Source organism: Heliconius melpomene, chromosome 21 (assembly GCF_056956725.1).
Source record: "Heliconius melpomene rosina isolate 202511_hmr_F chromosome 21, ASM5695672v1, whole genome shotgun sequence".
Taxonomy (NCBI): Eukaryota; Metazoa; Arthropoda; class Insecta; order Lepidoptera; family Nymphalidae; genus Heliconius; species Heliconius melpomene.
This window is the reverse complement of record NC_140409.1, coordinates 12,473,083-12,491,841: the sequence shown is the minus strand read 5'-3', so window position 1 is coordinate 12,491,841 and position 18,759 is coordinate 12,473,083. Positions and strand designations below refer to the sequence as shown.

The 18,759-nt window shown below is 29.9% G+C and overlaps 2 protein-coding genes across 2 annotated transcripts; one reads left to right on the top strand and one right to left on the bottom strand.

The window, feature by feature from the left end:
* Nucleotides 1–486: 486 nt before the first annotated feature.
* Nucleotides 487–6,836, bottom strand: LOC146527309 (LITAF domain-containing protein). Its single transcript, XM_085205497.1, has 3 exons — nt 6,427–6,836; nt 4,537–4,690; nt 487–2,134 (listed from the first exon to the last, which is right to left on the bottom strand). Exons 1-3 carry the CDS (start codon nt 6,566–6,568, stop codon nt 2,029–2,031), a joined length of 402 nt encoding a protein of 133 aa, XP_085061623.1. The 5' UTR covers nt 6,569–6,836; the 3' UTR covers nt 487–2,028.
* A 4,576-nt stretch (nt 6,837–11,412) lies between these two features.
* Nucleotides 11,413–17,397, top strand: LOC146527308 (beta-parvin-like). The gene is made up of 8 exons (XM_085206211.1): nt 11,413–11,432; nt 11,527–11,649; nt 11,783–11,872; nt 12,147–12,418; nt 14,333–14,523; nt 15,180–15,294; nt 15,803–16,046; nt 16,617–17,397. The coding sequence occupies exons 2-8, from the start codon at nt 11,532–11,534 to the stop codon at nt 16,691–16,693; spliced, it is 1,107 nt and encodes a 368-aa protein (XP_085062337.1). The 5' UTR covers nt 11,413–11,432; nt 11,527–11,531; the 3' UTR covers nt 16,694–17,397.
* Nucleotides 17,398–18,759: the final 1,362 nt, after the last annotated feature.

Below are 18,759 nucleotides of genomic sequence, written 5' to 3'. Positions count from 1 at the left end.
AACGAGTAAATTAAATTATTCATTACCATCAACACTTTTGACCGTCAATCAATTCTTTTATCTGTTTATTAAATGAATAATCATGTAGTTCAAGCGGGCGAAGCTGCGGGTGGGCCGCTAGTGTAAAAATAATGGTGTACCGTAGGTTTAAATAACTTTTTATTTATTTTACTATTTTTTATATTGTAATATATACTATAGACAATAAGGTTACAAGAGTAATGTGCGGAATAAAATACACTTACACACTCCACAGTGTAAAGCTGCCTTTTAAACTCCCCTTTTAAAAGTTCAGTCATTAGTCCCATAAAATAAATTTAAATTGTTTATATAAGTAGTGTAATTTTCATCAATTATTGTATTTTAAATATTTTTTTCTTGTTTAACAGAAGAATATTGTATGAGATGATTTTTTTATTTTTTGTATTGTAACATATACTACGGTAATAAGGTTTCAAGGGTAATGTGCGGAATAAAATACATTAATGCAATTTAATACAATATATTTTAGAATTTTGTTATTAAAAAAATCTTTTACAATAGCTCAAAAAGTTCAAATATATATTTTTATCCTCACAAAATTATAAACTGATTTATATATTTTTTATCATAAATTGTTACGATAATAAATATAATTGTACAATAAAAATAATTATCAAAAATTCATATTACTGCATAATTATAATAAGTAATAACTTATTCTTTAAATAAATAGAATGAAAGCTGTTTATCAGGTTTAAATTAAAAAAAATAGGTCATCTCACAAAAATATAGTGGCCTCCAAAAGTTAATTTAATTTATCAATAATGCATGTAATAAATGAGAAAAAATTATTATAAAACCAAATAAACTCATGGCTTCAATATCTATTTATGAAAATATAATCAATTTATATATATATATATATATATATATATATATATATATATATATATATATATATATATATAAAATAAATTTTAACTTAAGACTAAAAGCTTCTTAAGAAACCTCAGATTCTTATTATTAAATAATTAAATAGACAACCTAAAGACATAAAATATGTAAACTGGACAGTGAATGTTTATAAAAATACACAAAATGTGAACATGTTAGTAATATTAACGCTTAATCCTATACAAGATTCATAAAAGACACCGAATATCGATATTAGAAAAGTAATTTCTTAATATTGAACATTAAAAGAATATGTTGGCAGCTTTAATATAATTTTCACAATATATTATATTTTTCAATGTTAACTATTAAGACCTATATATTATTATCTACAAGACATATATTTATATCAAGGATGTTATGGAGCACTGCAAACCTAACCGAAACTATCGGATATCCGTAACCGTAACCGACGTAATCGATCCGAAGTTACGGAGTCTAAATGAAATTTGTTTTGACAGGTTTTTGATGCGGTCTGCACGAACCGACACACAAGCAGTTTGTTATAGGGAAAAAATTTTAGTATGAGAAAAAATTGTTACTGAAAAAATAAAGAATAAATTACCAAGTAACTAATAATCTGAAAATCGAATTAGTATTTTTCTTATATCCGTATCCGTCCGTATTATATATCCATAACATTCCTAATTTACAAAATTATATAATCATTAAACAATAAATCGTTATGTCTCTAAATGTGATGGATAAATTAAGATCACTGGTTTCATTCAGTCTAAGAGGCAGTATGGCATGAGATAGAATGTGAAGTGCATATTAACACGTATATGTTTACATTCCAATAAATTATTTATTATAAACATAGAAAATTTAATCATATCGAAAATATTTTCAATAAGTATTTCATTTTATTTTAAGCACTCGATACAAACTGTTCTACCATATCAAATAACTTTTAAACTTGTGTGTGTACACACGTACATAGAATGCAATACATATAATTATATATTTTGTCTTATATTACAAGATTAGAAGAATATTTCGAGCCGTGTCTGAGATTCGTATATTCTAATCTATCGAGTTATCAGTTAACAACTGTGTGATAAAAGATTTATTAAATGATTGTGCAACATTTTATCGCCGGTAGCGACCGAGGTACGCTCCGCAGTTCGGGCATTTGTGATGGACGTCCATGCAGCTGTCTATACAGCATGGGATCAGGCAGCATCCGAGAAAACCTCTGTAACAATATATTTTAAATTCATAAATATTATAAAAAGTATTATACAAAGTAAATGATGATGGTTATGGGTTTAATGAAAATAATTTATTGCACCTTATGGAAATAAATTATATTAATTTCTCGTACTGGTAGACGAAGGACACAGCGCATGTCTAGAATTAGAATTAGGGTAAAATGCAGGTCACGGAGTGTTCCCTGATAAATGCCTAACAAAGCGTGAAAAATAAAAGTCCAATTGGAAACTACCTAAATAAAATGTAGTATTGTAATAAACTTAACAGAAAAAAGATAATGTAAAAAAATCTCTCGTCTCATTTCAATAATAAAAAGTTATTTTGTATGTAGAATGTGTACGAGGGAAGGTTAGAACACTAAGTAATTACATCCACGCGTAGAAAACCGAATTAAAATATTTATAATGTAGTGTTGTTACATAAAACGAATGCACGTATATTAAAATGGCATTGTCACAAACATTGCTCAATTTATCTCGAAAGGTCAGGACAAAGGTTACTATATTTAATAATCCTAAGCTGTGGGAATTTTCGTAAATATTTACATTCCTATATATTAAATACTATACGTATTTTAGTGATATATGAAAAGAGATAAGAAGTATTAATCTATTAAATATTCAAACTGTATTAAAACATGTCTCAAATTGCTAATAGGATACCTAAATTATTTATTTTACAATTAGCTATGTTACATTTGTAATATTAGTATTCAATTACTGAATTTTGAAACCGCTACTAAATTATATTATATATATAACAATGCAAAGCCAATCTCATTTTATAAACATTTCTTGTAAATTAAATTATATTAAAACAAGAAAATCAGTACAGGAAAATGTAATATTTAAATAGATTTTAACAATAATTCTATAAAACAGCTTAGACAAGGAAGACAAGGAAGGCAGCAGATAAAAATAACTAATATATTGACAGAAAATATTATCTTCTATTTAAATAAAAGTATGTAAAATACAAAGTGTGACTAATAGCTTGAAACAAATGAATTCAAATTAAAAATTAGCACCACAAAACTTGATTAGTAATGCACAGTCAATATTCCAAATACATTTACCATACATGTGTACCATATTTTTAAATGATCATGAAATATTGGAATATTATGTTCAGAATAATAGTGTTGTATTATTTTTTAAAATAAACACTTTATATCAATAGTAAAAAATATTATTCAACTCTCCACTTTGCGATAAATAAATGGTGTTTTAGAATATAGCATTTATGTCTTATTTAAGAAATTATAAGTATTAAATATCTTACACTCCTCAATTATGTAATGATTGATCATGAAATGATGCTTAAAATTTTTCAATACTATAATTGTAATGCTTAGCACAAACATTACTATTAACAAGGAAATATGTAAAATAATCTTAGGTCAACCTGTTTCAATCTATACTAATATAATAAAGCGGAAGAGTTTGTTTGTTTGTTTGTTTGTTTGTTTGTTTGAACGCTAAGATCTCTGGATCTACTGGTCTGATTTTCATTGTTTTTGTTTTGTATGAAAGCTGCATTCTTCAGAAGTGCTATAGGCTATATAACATTACATTACACATATATACTAATATATTTTAAAGTACATTCTAATTTGACATGCAATTTATTCTGCCATGTTAATAACAACCGTCGTTGCTACGCGACCGCTACCGCGACGTTTTGATATTCATCCTTATGAAAATAAATATAATAGTCACTTTTAGCATTTTATCTAGATTGAAATTATAGTTTACTGTATAACATTCTAATAAATAATTAAGGAGATGTCACTGATTCCAAATGACCTAGCCTTCGGGCGGCATAGTATGAGTATGACCGACGCGAACGGGCAGATGACGTTGACAGTTTTATAAATTTTCATACATTTTCGAACTTTATTTGTTGTTTATAATTAATTTAAAATACACTTTGATTCTCTTCTTATTTTATTTGATATTGCCCGCTAAAATTATCCTACTTAATAGAGAGAAATGTTTAGTTATTTCGTAGAGTCGATATCTAGGTACGCACGTACGGAAAACTTTAGGTACTTTTTCTAATATTAAGAATACCTATCCTTTAGTTACTTTTAATCTTTTTGTTAGTTCATTTCAATAACTCAGATAATTTTTTCTAATAATGTGTATCTACTTATTATGCTTTTTGATTATTTGAGCCTATATTTTCTTACTAATTCTATTGAGAATTGAAAATAATTTCATGAATATATTTAATAAATATTCTTATAGTTGAAGCAGGCGTAGCCGCGTCCGGGTCCACTAGTGAAACATAACTTGACTAAAATGATAATTAAGAAACTTATAAAGGTGTGGTGTATTCTCTTATTAATAAAACATTATTTAGAAAACATCAGAAATAACTCACCCTAACATACAAATGATTGTTCCGGAAACATAAGCAATAAGTCCTGGCTTGGTTTGCGTATAGGAATCCATTTCGGCATGGCAACTGGGACATATCATGTGAGTGGGATGGGGACCAACTGGCACCACTGTGGTCACTATGGCTGGACCTGCAGCTGTGAAAATAGTAAAAAAATATATTTTACAAACTATAGCACCCAATTTCATTTGTCTGAACAAGTTATTCTCATTCTTGTAGATGATTTAGAAGATAATTTCTTAGGGTTCCCCTACTCTCACCCAAGAAAAGTACATGTTAAGTTTCAGCTTTTTATGTTCAGTGTTTTAGCCTGTCAGTCATTCAATATTTAAATTTTGTTAAAAAATCAAAACTAAATTTCAACTTTCTGTCACTGCCACTAGGTTGGATCATCAACTAGCCAGCTTTATTCTGCAAATACTTTGGAATATAATTTCTTTTTATTTATGAAATATTAGACCCCTATCAATACCAAATTCAAAATTATTCTACTAGTGCTGGATTTGAAGAATGTTCTAAAAGTGAATTAATGATTGTGGCTGAGAGGCTAACATCTTTTAGCAAATTATGGAGAGTTTTCTCTAGTATTCTTCTACCTCCTACTACTTCTGCATACAAATTAACTCTAAACCTGTTGCTAGTACTATGTACTACTACAATGAGCACAAGCAGGTTTAATATTCCTAAAGATTTGTTAATAATTTGAATTTATAATAGTTTTGTGTTATTTGACATTGATCTTGCCCACCAGAAGCAGTGGGTGAATCATGATATAAGCTTGGACGACGGCTCCCCTTCCCGCATCCTTTTCTCTTGTCCTAAGTTAACTCGTTCTTTATATGATGTCCTTCCTCATAAAATCGATCGTCCTTTAAATGTTCAGTGTTTGTTAATGTTTGTGTTTAGTCCTTTATGTAAATTTTTGTGTAAATATATTAAACTTAACAAAATAAAACTTTAAATTAACACCCATGTAAAATATTATTTATTACTAATCTAATGTGTTGTGTATATATTGTAAATTTGTGTTTATTTTGTTTTAGGTGAAGGCTGTACTTACACTGGATCTCTTTTTTTTACATGTATTCTACAATTGTGTATATTTAACTTTTTTATTACCGGTCAATTTCCTTTGTGTGTTTTCCATACAATGTGACAATGGCGAAATGAATTGTGCTCAACTGGCACAATCGAAACCCCATATATCAAGAATTAATTTAAGAATAAATAAATTTATATGATGATTTTTTACCATTATTTTTATTGTTTTCATTATAGTTTTTTGTAAAATATCTACATATAAAACTATTACATTAAATGAATCCTGTGCTAAAGAACAATGTGAAGTTGATAGATGTAATTTGGAAAAAAAAATAGTTAATCATCCTTGTAATAACCTTATTGGAATGTTTATATATTGTTTTATTTACAAGGGTAATTATTAAGCTCCACAACCCAAAAATAATTGGGCAGTGTAAGGGACTCAAATTCTTAACACTATGTTCTCTGTCTACATTGCTATATGCAGAAAAAAATGTTAACCTTTGATTATAAAATAATTATACTATGTCAACAGATACTAAATTAGTTCAATAAAAAGTAAAACAAAATGTTACATTTTTATATCATAAAAAATAAGAATTTGTCACTTATTACATTTTTGATTTGGTAATAAAAACAGCCTGATAATAAGGTTATATTATTCTTATTTACATATTTCATCTTAACTATCAGGATATTTGTTTTACCTTCACTTCTGTCCTAATATTGTTAACTGTTACAAGGACATATTACTCATGTTTCCAAATAATTTTGAGGTCATATTTAATAATACATATGAAACATATAATATAAGTAAGAAATTAACTTTACTTGGTGGATATTGTGGAGTATAGGGACTCGAGGGCCCGACTCCACCAACAGCTTGAGAATAGCTCGGGGGGGCAGCCGGGGGAGGCTGCATCGTATGTCCGTTACCCCAGCCATATGGAGGAGGATTACCACTTTTTTCCATTTTTAGAAAAATAAATAAATAATCACCACTCAACGTTAACGCTACTTAATGCGCGCACTGTATAGAGTATACCTTCGCGTGATGCAATACAATATCGCTTCTATTTTTAGGTATGATTCCACCAACCAATAAAACACAAATGCTCATTCGTGAACTAAAAAGTTTATGAGTAAGTGAATAATGCGGTTTGGTCTGTTAGGCAATTTATATAATAACAAATCCAGACGCTCAGTTATTGCAGGCTTTTTTACTCTGATGTAATAAAAAATATTGTTTCTTTTTGCAATAGACGCTCGGCCAAACTTTTTTTTTTGCTTTGTTAATTATGGTCAAGGAACATATATGTACTGTATATTTAAAATAAATATTTAAATTTTATTTTTCGTCTTTTTGGATCCATAACTTTGCGTCGAATTTTGAATATTTTATTATGAAACCAAAGAAGTTAAATATAACTTTAATCCACGACTATGGCATTCGTATGTTTACCTGCTACCTAAAAATATTTATTAGATTAAGTGATAGTATTTTAATATGTGGATAATATATTATCATTTTAAAAAGTATTTTAATTCTAAATTCCGAACGTTATAGACATATAGCATCTATCATAGATGTCAAAGTTTGTGACATTTTATTCAAAATTTTAATTTTTAAATGGCTTGATAACGGTCAGTGACATATTTGCTATAATTCGCTGTTCTTTGAATTCACTGTTTCGCGTTATTATAATTATTGATTTATAGTGTTTAAAATAAAGTACCTTTATATTGCCATTAAAATAAATAAAATTTAATTGTAGTAAAATTATATATTAATGACAAAATGCGAACCACGTCGAAGAAGTACAGTACGTATATAAACATGCCAACGAGATATATACAAGAGAATAAGAATTTATATTTTTAAATAAAAGTTATTATAAAAAATACATTTAAAAATATATTTTTTTAACTAGTATTATTAACAAATTATGATGATTCTGATTCTGGTTCTATTCAAGTTTTGCGTTTTAAATAAGCAAATAAATTATTTTTAATTACAGAAAGAGGAGAGAGAAAGAGACAAATCGATCGGCGATCTATAAAGACTATACAATTGTGTTGCCTGGATGTTTTGCCTGAATCTGGTTTGAGTTGTAGGAAAATTTCCAAAGCAGTTACCCGCGCTGGATTACCAATGACCCGTGCAAGTGTGGCCAGAGTATTACGTCGACACGCTAAAAAGTTACCTAATGACGAAGTTTTTAAATATTGGACAAATTAAGATTGAAATATATGTTGATCCATATTTTTTAGATCTACCTACTACTTTTAGATTGATATCGGTAAAGCTAAAGAATTTGTTGTTGTTTCTTAAATTGAATTTATTTTGTTAACTCTCCCACTAATATATTATTATAAAATTAATTATAATTGAGTAAAAAGGGACTTGTTTTGGATAGTCCATGTATCAAGGAAAATTATAGGCTATATTAAACTACTTTAATTGTTTCCATGTAACCCACTGTACCTGCTTTCTTGTTCCTGTCAAGATGCTCACATTCCATTCCTCCCACTTTTTGTCCAGTTTTTGAGACATTGCATGTTGAGTAATACTATTAGTACTATTTAGATAGATAAAAATCTATATTGCACATTTGAAAAGATTAAGATACAGTAAATTCTTAAGATAATTTTATCTTTACACTTAGCACAAAGGCGGCCTTGTCACTAACAATTGATCTCTTTAGGCAACTAGATTCTGGAAGGATATAATTAAAAATGTGATCATAATGTTGTGCAAAGTGACAAAAAATAACTAAATTAACTATAAAAGAAACAAATAAAGAGATAAATAAATAAATAAATATGTATACACAAATTCTTTTTTTTTTAATATAACCCACTGACCCTCTGGCGTGACCAGAGGCTGGGCTTTTTTTATCTTTATTTCTATTAGGTTTTGAGTTTGGCAGACTGTCTATCTCTGCTCTTATTATATATAATATATATAATATATATGCATATACAGAGTGGAATTGTCAGCGCCACTTTAAATGAAACCACAGTTTTAACTACTATATAAAAGTCTAATATAATTCGGAAAAAAAATAATTCTCAAAAATGAAAAAGTTTTTTTTTCAAACAAAATAAATAATAAAACTATCGTTTTAAAATAAAACGCCATTTGTAAAGTATAACATAGGCACGCACACACTTACCTGTCAAAGCGGCAACGTCGCATATGTATGTGTGCGTGACACGAAATACAGGTATGGATAAAAATCGTGAATACATATATAGGCTACAGTAGTTTAGAGGACGTGCATTCTCTATCACCTATATATCCTAATCATAATGAAAAAACGGGTGATTTGACTATGGCGCTATCTTATACAATAGTTAGTACGTAACTAGTATTAAGCTCGCGGCTCCCTTCACTTGGACTTCATTTATTTTATTATATATTTTGTCTAACTGTGACTGTAAACGAGAACACGGAAAGTAGGGAATAGAGTGTCTAGTGTCAACACTAGGTTCCCTTTGTCGACCTTACTGTATGTGTGGGATACACCGTGAAGCTGATTTTTTAATGTTAGTTACGACCAATTTTTTGTCGAAATGAGCAAAATTAATAAAATGACTCAAAAGGAATTGAATATTTATGTAATAACTTTCCTTCAAACTAATTGAATTAGTGGTGTAGCATAGCGCACGGTACAACTTGTATTTAATAAATAACACTTGGACTTCCCTTTATATACTTTTTTAGTACACAATTTTTTTACTTAATAATATTTTTTTATTAAAAAAATATATATAATTATAGTGCAGGAACACAAATATTTAACATTTTCATTTTCTTGCTCCGCCTACTGCTATCAAGTAAAGCGCGGCGTTGAGTTTCGCTACTCAAGACGCTTAAAGGTTAAACAACTTTGAACTTTATCACCAATACCTACGACTGGATTTCGGCATGAAGCGTATGCGGCGGTGCCCCTTTGATAGGTTTATGTGAGCATGTTCTTAACAAATGGCGTTTTATTTTACAACGATGATTTTATTATTTTTGTTTGAAAAAGAAAACTTTTTCATTTTTGGAAAAATAATAATAATTGTATTAGGCCTTTATAGAGTAGTTAAAACTGTGGTTTCATTTAAAATGAAGCTGACAAAAACACTCAGTACAGTATAGACAGCGACAGTTGTGGATTTGACACCCACTCGCAGGTATTATTGTATATTCATTTCCCATGTTTCAAATAGAGTATCGGGACACTAGACCCTCTCTCTGCCTACTCTACTATATGCGGGCTTATGTACAGCGTGAAACTACAAAACACTTTTTTTTAATAATCTAATTTGTCCACAGAATTAACAAGTAAATACGTGAAAATGACAATGCTATTGGAAAGTAAAGATATAGCGTTCTTGGGCGGTAAAACGAGCAATATCACCTCGTTGTGAGCTCTTGCAAATTTTCCATAAGACAAAATCTAACTATATACCTAGAGGTAGACGAAATGTTATTTAACTTTAGCCAGGAATCGAGCTACTGTTTTGAATGTAATAATAATGTTAGTTATGTTATGGAATTTTTAATCTAATGTCTAATATTAAATCATTATTGTATATGGTTGTTGTTTTATTGTGGTTTGCCTAAGAATTTCATAAAAAATAAGAGTGTAATATACTCTTATTTTTTATGAAATTCTATTATATAGGATATAAACTTTTAAACGTGCTGTCGTAAACGCAACTGTTGAGGGTTCTGTTCCCACTCGGGGATATGAAATATTGAATGTTTTTATTTTCACTGTCGTAAAGGCGTTGAGTTACGCTACACAAAAAGGATACGATATCTCGAGAATGCAGCGGAAAGTTGGAGTGTCTCAATAGGAAACATACTTAGTATCTTAATACTACGTAGCTTTGTCTACCCTGGCTATGTGCTTTTATATAAATGTTGTGCAAAAATAAATGTCCAAATAAATAATTATATACTTTTTAAGAAAATTGTATAGAAATTTGACAGGATTGGGCCAAATTTTGAGGCGGCGATACGTAAAAATTTTCATACCTTTTCTAAAAAAACTATAATGCAGTATATACAGGGTGGAATTGTCAGCGCCACTTTAAATGAAACCACAGTTTTATCTACTCTATAAAAGCCTAATATAATTCGGAAAAAAAATAATTCTCAAAAATGAAAAAGTTTTTTTTCAAACAAAATAAATAATAAAATTATCGTTTTAAAATAAACGCCATTTGTAAAGTATAACATAGGCACGCACACACTTACCTGTCAAAGCGGCAACGTCGCATACGTATGTGTGCTTGACACGAAATACAGGTATGGATAAAAATCGTGAAATGAAAAAAAAATCCTACGTCCAAACCGTTGAGGTGCCTTGATTATTTTTTTTAATTCTGGGTTTGAAATATTTTACTCTATATGCAGTTTCAGTTAAAGAAGCGCTGCCTCTTCCACCTGTATATTGAAAGCATAAAGTCAATTTCCTTAATAAAATGCGCTTAAATAAAAATTGTTATTGTAAAGTAAAAAAATGACAAAACAAAATAAAACTCTTATCAAATATATTTAAAGTTGGTAAGCGTAGATTATTGTTAGTATTTCTTTTGTTATTTTTTAAAAACACTATTTGTTTTTAGGCATAAGTTTTTAATCTATGCTACATTACCATAGCAATTTATTAAAAAAAAACTTGAATATGTCAAGTTAACTGTCAGACAAACAAAAATAGCCATCTGTTTTAGGTACTTGTCTAATGTCTTATATCGTAATCGTATGGTACTGAAATACCTGAATAATATATACACTCGTACCTTTTACGTTTAGGACTTAGCACAACATACGCAAGGTAATCTTTAATTAAGTGGTCAAATGGTGTTTTAATTATTTGGAAGGACAGGTTGTATATTAAGCTTGCGATCAACTCTTGTTTTCCTTATTAGGAGCAATGTCTTCACCGCGCCCTAAATCACCTCGTACTCCTGTTTTACCAAAGAAAGAAGACAAAGAAGAATCATTTTGGGATAAAATTGGAACAATTGGACGCAAAAAGCGTATAAAGGAAGGTGAGAATAATTACTTGTATACTAATCGTATGCCGTGTGTAGGTTGAGAAATTTGTAGTTCCCCTTAATATTATCTCATTCGTCTGCAGATGTTTGATATGTGATCTAAATAAGCTTAAACTTTTTATTTCAGTGCAGGAAGTACAGGCAGAAGGAAAATACGCGATCGACTCACCTGGTAGTCCAACAGCTCCCGAAATTCCACCAGAGGAATATAGCTTGCGTAAGAATTCGACATATATGATGACTTACTCTTACTAATTTTTAGAAAAAAAGACAGGACTACCCTACCCGGATAGGCACTCAGTTACCCATGTATCACACAATTTTCGAAACATTATGTTTTGAGTGGAAGGACTCAATATAGATAATTTAAATAAAATTATCTTCATAAGTAGGAATCTAAATTACAACCATTGCATGCAATCAGCTTGTACACTGCACCATGACGACCTCATTGATTAATCATAATATTTAATTATATTCAATAATTTTAGATGACAATGAGGAAAGAGCAATAATTGAACCAAGGTGCTTAGAAGATCCTAGAGTAAAAGACTTGATCCAAGTATTGATTGATTGGATAAATGATGAACTGGCAGCACAGAGAATAATTGTCAAAGATATTAGTGAAGATCTTTATGATGGGCAAGTGCTGCAGAAACTTCTGGAAAAGTTAACAGAGACTAAATTGGATGTACCTGAAGTGACACAGTCAGAAGAGGGACAACGGCAGAAGCTGGCTGTAGTGCTGAGAGCTGTAAATCGGGTTAGTAATATTTTGATATATTGTTGTTCTTTCATTAATATAGCACAAACTCCACTTAATATGGTTGTTGTTTGCTTGTTTTCTATATAATGATAGATTCTGTACAACATGACACCCATTTGCTATCTACCATAAAAATTCATAATAAATTGCAAATAATGTATTTAAAAATATATAATAAATTACAAATACATGTACATACATTTACATTCCAATATATATATTTTAATATGGGCAATAGATTTACTCTTCTCTATTCTAATTTGCTTAATCCACACTAGCGAATTATTTGAACCATCTATCTGGTATCAAAAAATACTTTGTTGCCATTCAGTCATAATGTATGAAGGTGAGCAGAAATTAAAAAACTAAGATTTGTAACTCTCTACCTATCTTGAATATAGGTGGTGAGTGTTACTAGTTATATATAGGTAAAGAGTATGAACCTAAAATAAGTGTTGCATTTAATTTACCAACAAATTTCCCTACTATATTACTATACTATATAAACATTAGATCAGCAGTTGGCCTGTACATATTTTATTCTTTTTGTGTTTGTAAAAGCAAAATTCTAAATTTCACTTCCATTGTACATCATTTATTACTGCATGCCTTTCATTCATCTTTATTGTTATATTTGAAATTTTAGCTACAAGTTATTATTATTGTATGGAATAAATAGATATTTTTGAAAATATATCTTCTAAATTATTATATTTCTTGATGGTTTTTAAAATAAATATGTTCAAAAATATATCTTCTAAATTATTATATTTCTTGATGGTTTTTAAAATAAATATGTTCAAAAATATTTTTTTTTATTAAAACTCTAAGATATATAGAACTAAATAGCAGTATTCTCATTTGAAATGTTGAACTTGAACTGTTTTATTTGCAATGCAATAAATAAAATGCTAGGGAATTGAGTTATATTGCATTAATGTTTTTGCCATTTTACGTTATATTTGAGATTTATTTATTAGTGAATGTTCTTTTTGCGAATTGGTATTATATAAAATATCCATCCAAATGTTATTTCTTTATTATTTGTATTGTATAATGAAAAGATATCGATATAAGATATAGATATATAGATTAGTGGTATCTAAAGAAATGTTTTTAACTGTTAAGTTATAATTTTAAAATCAAATATGAAGTGATTGTGGGACTTTACAGTTGGGGATTCTCATATGGGGGTTGAATTTTTTATTTCCTTTCTGCGGCGTCGAGCCCCGCCACTATATGCAATGTCTTGAAAAGTTATCTGTCTACCTACTATAATGCATATAAAAATATGCATTATATAGCATTATGCTGATATATGATTTAACAAGTATATATGGTTTTGTACAAGTATATATGGCATCCTTAAGCCAGTCTGGACTTATGGTCTCCAACTCTGGGGAAGCGCATGCAACTCCAACATTTTAATCATACAGAGACTGCAGAATGGTATCTTAAGAGACAGCCAATACACCATGGTTCATAACAAATGCCGAAATACATGAAGCATTGAAAACAACACAGTAAAAAATGAAATAAGGATCTCAGCTCATAGATATAAACACCAGCTAAGGAATCACCCCAATATCCTCGCATCTGACCTACTTAATATCAGCTACCATAAGCGCTTAAAGCGACATGATATTCAAGAGCTAGACTCCAGACATTGAAAAGGTTGCTTCCATTGGGAAGCTCCCTGGCAGGACATTTTATCTTCTCACCAAATCTGCTCATAGTCAGTGACTGATCGCAGATCATCTAACAAAAAAAAAAATATATGGTTTTGCGTTTAAATAGTTTTGCTAGGGTTTACACACAATTTCATATAGTTAATATATTGTTAATTTATAAATTATGTATATATATATATAAAATATAGCATTTTTACTATAATACCCTAATTATTTACAGGTTCTCTATGGGACACCAAAACCGGTACAGAAATGGAGTGTAGATTCTGTGCATTCAAAGAATGTAGTCTCTATTTTACATTTATTAGTGGCCCTCGCCCGCCATTTTAGAGCTCCTATACGCTTGCCTGAAAACGTCAGTGTTACAGTAGTAGTGGTGAAGAAGGATGGCTCTAATCAATTGTCTCATAGGTAAGTTAAATAAGATTAATAAGAGGTTGTAGAGTGGGGAACAGTGGTTGTCTTAATGGGCAGAGTCTACATTTCTAAAATTTGTAACTGCAATATCCAACTACGTGATGTTCAACTGTACGTTCTTCCAACTAAGATTAAATATGTTGTAAATAGTGGAGTTTACAGTAGTAATTTAATATTTGAATCCATGTTCAATTTGCTCCCTAGATGATTGTACGTAAAAAATCGCGTCTTTTTTCTGTAGTAAGCATTTAGGCTTCAATACGATGACCCCAGTCCCGTCAATGGCCGCCGGCGTAACTGACCGCCGCATATTATGCATCAGCTTTTTGTTGCACAATGTAAAGACTAACGAGCCAGACGTTCAGTCTGTGTATATTTATCCAAGATTCTTAGCATGTTGTGTCCTTGCTGACGCACGGTAATGACGTTTGTTGACCTTCACTTCACTGGCTCGAATTACATGTGAATTTATGTTGTCCGTAATGTGCAATGCTGCATTTAAGCTTCACGCTGTTTCCCGCACACAACAGGTTAGGCAGAGAATATTGTGGGTTGAGTGGCGGAACTTAACGCCGCGCTTTGCCTCTTTACCAGAGCAAGAAAATTAAATTATTTATAATTCATTGGAGTGTTTATTATGTTTTTTTCAGGACGTACATAGAAGATATAACGACCACTTACGATGACCTCGGCATGAAATGCGAGAGAGATGCTTTCGACGCTTTATTTGATCACGCACCAGATAAATTACAAGTTGTTAAGAAGGTACAAATTTACATTTTTTCTTATTTATCTGTTACTTTATTATATGCAGTTAATTACTTTGAGAGCCTTTGATGCCTGTCTTGGAATCCTACTCCAGTAATAGATATATTTAATATTTTTATTTCCTCGCACTGTTAACGGAGCCGAGCGTGACGTTGAATTTCGTCACTCAATACGGAATTTGGCAGAAAGTGGATAAAGTAAGTTCCCTTCCTTCGTTCCTTTCTTCTGTCTATCCTACTATGTGCAGAATACATAGTGAAGCTAAAAATACTACTTTGAGATGTAGGTCGAGGGGATGTAACAATAATATGCCTGTTCTTTTCTATAATTATTTTAGTTACCCTTGACTATACATATATGATATTTGACATCGTACCTATTATACTCAAAGAGTACAGTTTTTTTGATTGACTAAAATGTTCATTAAGCTCAAATATTACGAAACATCCTGCAATTAACAATAACTTTTATGTATTTTGTGACCTTTTGCCATTTTTTTTTCCAGTCCCTTATAACCTTCGTGAACAAGCATCTCAGCAAAGTGAACCTCGAAGTGTTGGATCTGGATAGTCAGTTCCACGACGGGGTATACCTAGTCCTCCTCATGGGGTTACTCGAGGGGTTCTTTGTGCCCCTCTACGATTTCCACCTGACCCCCCAAGATTTTGACCAGAAGGTCCACAATGTGACTTTCGCATTTGAACTCATGCAAGACGTTGGTTTGGCTAAGCCCAAAGCTAGGCCTGAAGGTAAGATAATATAAGTTTTTTTTTCTTTTTGAAAAAGTCTTAGAAGGTTCTCACATACTTATAAACCAAGTTTTAGTAAAAATATATATATTTTTAATAAATTAATTAAATCTGCTGCTGTTAAATATAAATCTAAATTATTTTTTTGAATTAGTACAAAACAATCATTAATCGAAAACCATTAGTTTAGATTTAAAAAATAAGAAGTTATAAACTTTTCTTCTATTTTAATTGTAGTTCTATTTTTTAAGAATGTTAACTAATAATAAAAAAGTGTAGTTTCATTATATAAATAATTTTGCCTTTAGATTCATGCCATATCAAAATAGTATATAAAAAAGTGGTCAGATGTCAGTCATACTGAGGCTTCCATACAAATTTCATGATTGTATGTCAATGGAGAATAAAACTTATAAAAGATTGCAAATTTAAGTTTTCCATCTAGTAGTAAAGTTACCGCTAATAAAGTTAAAACATTAATCATTTGATTTACAGCTGCTTACTATCTTTTTTATTTATAATTTGTTTATATTTTCAAATCCTTTATTGATATACTCTAAATTCTTTCAGATATCGTGAATCTCGACTTGAAGTCAACTCTCAGGGTGCTATACAATCTATTCACAAAGTACAAAAATATGGCCTAATTTACCTTATTTATATAATATACTAAAATAATAATATTTATATGTTAAATAATAATATTTTAGATATCTTCAATGTAGAAATTAATAAAATAACTGTTATGTTATGTAATTTTTGTGTAAAATGTTTTTAGTATTTTACATTTCTCTTTATTTTGAGGCTTTTGTGGCTCAGCAAGTGGATCAGATTCTGGCTGTAAACGCGATGATTGTGGGATTGATGCCCACACAAGGGAATGATTATATTTTACTTATTTTTATTTCCTCTGGTGGACATGTTGCGGCGTTGAGTTCCGTCACACAAAATATCTGTCTTCACAGTAGGTTCCAAGTGCGAAGGAGTTTTTTAAAAAAATTATAATCATTTTTCGATAACCTGTATGTACCACAATATATTATTTTACTTCTTAGAAACATTAACATGTACTGCCATTATATATTTAATATCATTTTAACGCTGATTAATGTCTGTTAGTGGGCCTTAGATAATTATTATTTTATTTAGTTATAAAGTTATAAAAAATGTTTTATTAGATGCTTAAAAAAAGAAAAGTAAAATTGACAGTTAATATTCTTTTAATAAAAGATTTGAATTAAAATATATATTATAAATGAGTAGTATTAAGTATTTGATGACATGTGCTTATTAAATAAGTTGTGCTAACATTTGTATTAATGTATTAATTATATGTGCCTTATCTAATAGATAATTATTATTAAAATATAAAAAATATTAACAATTATTATTGTTTTATTATATCCTTATAATTTAAATATGATGGGGTTCGATATCAGGAGGATAATTATTTATAAATTATTTTTATTTTCCCTCCGTTCCACATTATAAAAAATCTATGTGGCAAGAAGTTCTGGTAACATTTGATTGAATAGAGGGTATACAGTCTGCGAGGTGCAAGCTGAGCAATTGAGCCACTCAACACGCAATGGCTCTAGAATTTGGTGGAAAGTGGGGAATGGACGGTGTCTTAACCCTAGGTTCCCTCTGCAAATACATTTGCAGACGTGACACACCTACACTATCTGTGTACAGTCTCACAAAAGCAAAGCTCAGCTTACGGCTTGCGGACTATACTCATATACATATTTGTTTATTATTTTGTAAAGTATTTTTATTTACCAAAATTTGTAACATTATTTTAAATATTATTAATAAGCTTTAATAGGAACCTTGTGTCTAAACACTAGGTTCCTAAACTGTAGCCTTTATGTTGCTTAGACTTAATAGCTATATAACAAAAAAATTTTTTTTCTGGATTTGAGCTCTGTTACTGTTCCTAAACAATTATTATTTTGGAAATATATTCAATGTATAGATGCGCCACTTTTACTTTTTTATTATAATATGTAATAATAAATGCAGAGGGCGCCGTGGCGCAGCGGCGCAAGTGTGTGACTGTAACGTGACGGTTGTGGGTTCGATTCCAACTTGAGGAAGTGAAATATTTTGTTGACGTTGCCCCCAGCGCTACACGTCGTTTGTGTCTTCTTGAGCATGGAACCGTACCTATAGGTACCCAATAGCTATTAACTATTATTGTTGTATCTATATGTATATATATACACATGTATATTGTACATATAGATTACATTTTCCTTGATTGTATCGATTAAATATTAATTTGAGGATAAGTTCAAAAACAAAGCTTATGATGTTTAATACATTTATTTTAAAAAATATATTAAATCGTTTGTTTACATTTGAAGTAGGAGTCATTATGGTGAATATCTTACGTAGCAGTTCTTAAACCAAACCCGGGGTCAATCAGGCAGGTAGGATAGCCATGTAATCAGAAAAGCAGCACTATCAAAGTCCGAATAACACACTATAGTCAGAATCAGAAACAATAAGTTAACTGATAAAAGAGCAAAACACAAACAAATAACAATTGATTGATTTCTCGATATATGGCGTTTCGAGGGTGCCAGTTGAAACAAGTAACAATAACAAAATGTCTTTTGACACAAATGACAAAGTTCAGTTCAGTGTTGCAAGTAATCAGCCGTCAGTGTTGCAATTGCAAAAACTTTTAAATGGCTTACAACAAAAA

Excerpts from the sequence above, each read along its gene's own strand:
- LOC146527309 (XM_085205497.1), bottom strand. The coding sequence starts at position 6,568 with ATGGAAAAAAGTGGTAATCCTCCTCCATATGGCTGGGGTAACGGACAT. Across the intron at positions 4,691-6,426 it reads TACTCCACAATATCCACCAA|CTGCAGGTCCAGCCATAGTG; the intron begins GTAAAGTTAATT and ends CTATTTTCACAG. Across the intron at positions 2,135-4,536 it reads ACAATCATTTGTATGTTAGG|AGGTTTTCTCGGATGCTGCC; the intron begins GTGAGTTATTTC and ends ATATTGTTACAG.
- LOC146527308 (XM_085206211.1), top strand. The coding sequence starts at position 11,532 with ATGTCTTCACCGCGCCCTAAATCACCTCGTACTCCTGTTTTACCAAAG. Across the intron at positions 11,650-11,782 it reads CAAAAAGCGTATAAAGGAAG|TGCAGGAAGTACAGGCAGAA; the intron begins GTGAGAATAATT and ends TTTTTATTTCAG. Across the intron at positions 12,419-14,332 it reads TGCTGAGAGCTGTAAATCGG|GTTCTCTATGGGACACCAAA; the intron begins GTTAGTAATATT and ends AATTATTTACAG.